This window comes from Triticum urartu, chromosome 4 (genome assembly GCF_003073215.2).
Source record: "Triticum urartu cultivar G1812 chromosome 4, Tu2.1, whole genome shotgun sequence".
NCBI classification, from domain to species: Eukaryota; Viridiplantae; Streptophyta; class Magnoliopsida; order Poales; family Poaceae; genus Triticum; species Triticum urartu.
Window position 1 is genome coordinate 266,463,994 of NC_053025.1, and position 6,509 is coordinate 266,470,502.

The following is a 6,509-nucleotide window of genomic DNA, read 5'->3' on the forward strand; positions in this document are numbered from 1 at the left end:
GCCGGAGGGAGAGAGGAAGGGGACCGAGGCGGCGAAGGAATGGCGGATTATAAACCAAACCTTCTAGAGCTTTTGGGTAGCACGCGTTCATTCAATTTGTTGTAATCTGATTTGTTAGGGTAAGGTATGTTCTCCTCTTTGTGTAGGTTGATGATGAGACCGAAGCCTAATCTAAACCAACCGACTCCTTGTACTCGTTGCTTATGCTAAACACGGATGCGTCACACATACACTTCCATGATCTACTTCACTTACAAGAAGGCTCTCCTTGGACTCAGGACTTGTGCACCTTGTTCATGTTGCTAGCGTAAGTATCTCGTAGTATTCGGCATATGATGAATTAGAGATATTTTTTGATTGTGTAGGGATCGCAATATCCTAGTAATTTATTCGTTTCGATTGTATCTTGATTCTCAAGTTGAGACTATAAATGGAGGCAAACTCCCAAGGAGCATCTGAGAGCAAAACCATCTTTGTCAATTTAACATTAGAGCCACGGCCTCATCTCATGTCTCCCGTGCCACATCGTCCATCATCCATGAGTGGCATGACCTCCCACGTTACTGGTGCTCCATCTATATGGCCCTGCCGCCACCATCCCTTCATCGGCTTCATCACCGTTCATCTCACCTGTGCCAATTCTCTCCTTGGAAAATGCAGGTTATGCTCGATAGAACCTCCTTGGGTACCCTGATGGTACCGCTGCTGCGCCACCTTGACCATCATTGAGGGTTCTGCGCAGACAGAACGAGCATGACCTGTGCCTTCCACAGGAGAAAATTGGCGCAGAAGAGATGTACAGTGATGACACTCGCTCGTTTGTGCGTGCTCAGTTCTCTCGCTTACATATTCCCCTGACAGTTCGTGAATTCTAACAAAATCCGTAAAAAGTCTAAAAAGAACCTGCAAAACGTATAGCTACAGAGATACAAAAACCTTTTGTACGATTCCTTCTGTCATGCTCTGTGATATCTACAGGAATAAAACGCACTGATGGAGGAATAATATATTCTCGATCTTAACCGTGAGCTCAGTCGAATGGTACAAGAGGGTCAGTGGCTCTCACTGCTTGGGATGCCGTAGGAGCTGCATCTGTCTCAAGCATGCACCCTGCGAGTGGCAGACATGAGGAGCATCGTGCACAATCCGGATTCCCGTTTGACGCTCATAATAGGAGCCATGACGACTACTAAGCAGTAAGCACATATGCCTTTTGTTTCTTAATTTCGATCAACAATTCTAGAGTTGCGTGTACTATTCTAAGTCGTAACTTTATTGGCTGTAATTCAGTGCAAGGCGTAGTGCGGCGGCAGTGCAGATTGCTTTGCCGATTTAAGCATTCTCCAAGAGAAATAAAAAGAGCGGCTCATGAGATTGTATAGACATTTGATTATGCGCAGGATAAACATAGTAATCTTCATACAAGGTCGAGGTGGATGGAAATTTTTCTATGAAATCTATTATGAAGCAATCCCAAGGAAAAAATAGTATGAATTATAATCCTGCGAAACAAACAACCCATGTAGGAAAAAGGTCCTAAGAATTAGTATCCTTTAAGATTTCTTTCAAAATCCTTTGAATCAAAGAGACCTAAAAGTTCACCCGCAAATAAAAAGAGACCTAAAAAGTTCTTCCAATAGATTAATTTTATAAACCTAGCCATGCATGAATCATGATGGTCTTCCCAAAGAAGCCTTAATACTTCCCATGCTTGAGACATAATCATTGTTTCCATATTGACGTGAATGGAAAAATAAGCAGAGAATGCCCTGATCACCGGGAGTGGAGGGGGCAGTGGGCGGCGAGGAAGAAAAGACAAGAGGAGGGAGAAGGAGAAGAATGAGCGATAGCGGTAGAGTGCGGAGGTTGCGCTGCGCACTACGGCTATCCTTGGTGAAATGATGCTGATGCTGACTGTGAATCCCTTTCTTACTTTCTGTTCGATGCCAAAGTTCTGCAAATCAGAATATGTTCCGTATACATGCATGCAACTGCAACCTCGAGCCCCACATATAGGCACCTACCTAGAAACGGCACCGAAACACATCGCCCGCTTGTGAGTTGTGAGTTGTGACACACGAACAGAGCGTGGCGGAGGAGATGATCGGATGGGGCGACGTGTACAAGGTGGTGGCCGCCATGGCGCCGCTCTACTTCGCCCTGGGCCTCGGCTACGGCTCGGTGCGGTGGTGGAAGCTCTTCACGCCGGACCAGTGCGACGCCGTGAACCGCCTCGTGGCCTACTTCGCGGTGCCCTTCTTCGCCTTCGACTTCGCCGCGCGCATGGACCCCTACGCGCTCAACTACCGCGTCCTCGCCGCCGACGCGCTCTCCAAGCTCGCCGTCGCGCTGGCGCTCGCCGCCTGGGCCGCCGCGTCCACGCGCTGCTGCCGCGCCGGCGCCAAGCGCGGCGGGGAGCTGGCCTCCTCGTGGTGCATCACCGGCTTCTCGCTGGCGACGCTGAACAACACGCTCGTGGTGGGCGTGCCGCTGCTGGACGCCATGTACGGCGGGTGGGCGCGAGACCTCGTCGTGCAGATATCGGTGGTGCAGATCATCGTCTACTTTCCGCTGCTGCTGCTGGCGTTCGAGGCGAGGCGTGCGTGCGGTGGTGGCGCAGGGAAGCCTGACGCGGCGGCGGCGGTTTCAGCGAGCGACGACGACGTGGAGGACGGCGGCGCGGAGGGGAGGAGGCGGCGCGAGCCGGTATGGCCGTTGGTGAGAGCGGTCTGGCTCAAGGTGGCACGGAATCCCAACGTTTACGCGGGCGTCCTCGGGGTCGCCTGGTCTTGCGTCACAAACAGGTACGATCCGTATTTCTCTGCATGCACGGACCACACTTAGCTACGTGCAACTTTTTCTCTGGGAGGATGTGATGTTGTTACGCACGAGTCGGACGTCAAGACGGTCTCGATAGTGTGGCAGGATCACATCCTCGTTTTGGTGCCTTTTGTTTTTGAGAACAAAGAACAGACACAGGCGATCATGTGTGCACACTCATCCCTGTGAATTGTGAAGGCATACGCATACCCTATTTTTATGAGCACCTCCGAAAGACTGAACCGGCAAATCATTTTGAAATTGACAAAATCACCATAGACACCTCGTAGTCAAGGGGAACGTCTCCTTCCACTGAGCATGTATCGCCGGAAATCCTGAAATGAATCCATGATAATACGAGCATCAGAACTTGAACCCTAGTGGCCTGGGGATACCGCCGTCCACGATTCACCTAACCATCTAACCACATATTGGTCCGCATCCTTGTTTTGGTGCTGACATATATTCAAAGACTGGTATGACATGATGGGAAAATGTGACTGGGATGTGTCATGGAAAAAACACTTATTGGTTGGGTTAAGGATAGCAAACCACTCTTGCAGTTATATCGAATTTTGGTAGATTTCTTTTGCTATGTCTATTTTTTCTGAAAAAAGATATATGGGTCAAATAAACCACTACAAATACCACTGAATAATTGTACATCAAAGTCCATGAGGGTTGACTGCCTTTATCACCCGAACAGGCAGACGACGCCTGCCTCATGCCGCTCCATCATCGGAGCCAGCTTGTTGTTTTCGATCGCGAACGGGGAGTCATCAAGGCCAACATCGCGGAGAAGAAACCGTTACCGTTGAAAGAGCCACGGGTACAAGAGTCAAACCTCCATTATTTCTCACAAGCCTCACAAGCACTGGAGGCCGTAGCAATGTGGTGGAGGCGAAGCCGGAGAACCAAACAATAAAGGGAAGTCGTTGTCGCCGCGCCAACAAGCCCTTCAAACTATAATCTCATCGACCAGAATGGCCAACCTGAAAATACGCCATCGAGTCACTGGCACAGTCGTAGACGACATCGTTGTGATGGGGAGACTCGGGGGAACCTTATATGCATGTTTGGCGTCAACGTGCCGCCGAAGAAGGGAGGGAAAACATAACACGCAAGAAAGTCAAGAAGGAATGGTAAAAAAATAGAGACATGCAAAAAGGTCTTGTAAATAAAGGACTTTAAATCATAGCTAGGATGACAGTAGAAATTCCAAAGGAATGCATCTGTTTGACATCAGTTCCATGGAAAATCAAACATGAATCCAAACCTTATTTATTCCAAAATCGATCCTTTTTTGATGTCTCGAGGCCACTTTTAGTTTTTGTCTAGAATCCAATGCAATATAGCTTTCACCCTTTACTTTCAATGCTGGCCGTATTTGGTTTTGTGACGATCACAGTCATATGAGGCAACCATACACATTGTAGCCCCGTCAAGACACAAAATAAGACAAGTTAGAAAACGGAGAGAAATTTTCAGGAGGATTTGAAGGGGAAAATGAAAAATAAATAAAACTGATGACAAAATCAAATTAAAGGTAGAAAGGTAAAAACAGGAAACAAAATATGTAAAATTTTAAAAGTATTTACGTACAATTTGGGAATTGTTAATGTTAAAAACCAAAAGGTTCACAAATTTATGTTGGAAATCAATTAATTCAAGAAATATCTCAAATAATTTAACACGCATGAAATCACAAATGCATCACTTAAAAAATAATATGTTCTAATACTGTCGGATGTGATTTTTTCTATGAAGAGACCGGTAAATGTTGTAGCAAGAGCGGTACAAACTGAAAAGTTGTAGGCCTGCAATTAAACTGTGAACGATCGACTCACAGCACAACAATATAATCCCAACATATAATAATCACGCAGAGTTGCACCAAGTTAATGGAACATGTACCCTCTGTCGTTCCCTCCCAAAGTGTTAAGCAAGCTTAGGTGGTTCACACTAAGAAATAATTGAGGTAGAACAAATACTCCTTGTTAGTGGAACAGACGAATAAACACCCATGTGCTCAACAATCTATAATTAAATCAACTTTCAGGTAAATCAGATTGATTCTTGTTGCATCCGGTGCACTTTGCATTCATACCACTGCTGCACACAAAGTAGCACATAGACCTGTCCGAACGCCGGCACACTGGCACCTGGCATCCTTCTGAACGTACTACTCTTGATCGGCCGCTCCTCAATTAGTTCCGTGCATATACAGGTGGCACATCGTGACGCCGAGCATCATCGAAGGCTCGGTGCTGATCATGTCCAGGACCGGCGTCGGGCTCGCCATGTTCAGCATGGGTAAGCTAGCTACCAAATTTTTGGAACAGAACTCACGGAATTACCGACAGCGCGTGTTTTCTGTCTGTCGAAGTGTCGATGCTATGAGTTGGTTGGTTGCATGCAGGCCTGTTCATGGCGCTGCAGGAGAAGATCATCGTCTGCGGGGCCGGCCTGACCGCGCTGGGCATGGCGCTGCGGTTCGTCGCCGGCCCGGCAGCCACCGCCGCCGGAGCCGTCGCCCTGGGGCTCCGCGGTGACGTCCTGCGCCTCGCCATCATACAGGTCACAGCACAATCTACTTCAAAAGTTTTTCATTTCTGAATGATGTACACTACATCGACTGACACGCATGTTGCTTCACCTGGCGATTCGATCGATGTACCGGCAGGCTGCGCTCCCCCAGTCCATCACCACGTTTGTGTTCGCCAAGGAGTACGGCCTGCACGCCGATGTGCTCAGCACCGCGTAAGTAATGGAGTAGTATTATAACTACGTCCGCTTGGTTAATTACTCCTGATTTCTGAATGCGTAGTACGTGTTGTCTGAAACTGTGCGTGCCTTGCTGAATCTTGCAGGGTTATATTCGGGACGCTGGCGTCGTTGCCCGTGTTGATCGTGTACTACATCGTTCTAGGCTTCGTTGGATAGTTAATTAGGGCTTATATACAAGTTCTATATATATCTCCCTAACCCTAGGGACTGACTAACTGATGAGTAAACTGCGTGTACTAGGTTGTAAGTTGTAACTTGCTCTTCTGCAAATAATGATCACAACTAACACCCTCTGAACTGCGCACATAGGTCCCTCGTTAATAAATGGAGCTCCATATGTACCTGTTTATTCTCATTGATAAACTTATCGTAGGGGCGAAGAACTTGTGGGGTGCGTGAGTGTCAGGCTCATTACTGAATCTACACTTGTTATTATCTTTATTTAGCTGTATCAGTTCCAGCACGCTCTGAAGACCCTCCGATCGAGATCAAACGGCCCGGATGAAGCTAGTGAACCGGTACACGGGCCACTACAGAGATGATGTGAGCGATATCCGATCTTCATCCAACGGCCTACATTTAATTACCTAGCTGGCGCCTTTTATTGTTTCTGATCATGTCACATTGAGCTTTCTCTTTTTCACCTTTTACTTCTTCGGTGTAATGGCTCCATATAAAACCTAAGAGTCCTGCCGGAGAGGGCATCAAATTGTAATCGAGTTGTAAAGCCTAGCCGAGGGGAGACTTGTGTGAGATCTCACATTTACGTGAGATCATGAGATCAACCTCAAAATTTCATATTTAGATATCTCAAAAAAAATCCGAAATTATTTGACAACATCTATGTAGGGTATGTCTACAACTCCGAGAAAATTCAGCTCAAAACTCAATGTACATTTGGA

The 6,509-nt window shown here is 47.2% G+C and overlaps 1 protein-coding gene across 1 annotated transcript; it reads left to right on the forward strand.

Moving 5' to 3' along the window:
• The first annotated feature begins 2,018 nt into the window (after positions 1-2,018).
• Positions 2,019-5,956, forward strand: LOC125551441 (probable auxin efflux carrier component 5b). Its single transcript, XM_048714690.1, has 5 exons — positions 2,019-2,804; positions 5,048-5,133; positions 5,240-5,397; positions 5,504-5,580; positions 5,691-5,956. Exons 1-5 carry the CDS (start codon positions 2,101-2,103, stop codon positions 5,761-5,763), a joined length of 1,098 nt encoding a protein of 365 aa, XP_048570647.1. The 5' UTR covers positions 2,019-2,100; the 3' UTR covers positions 5,764-5,956.
• The last annotated feature ends 553 nt before the right edge of the window (positions 5,957-6,509 follow it).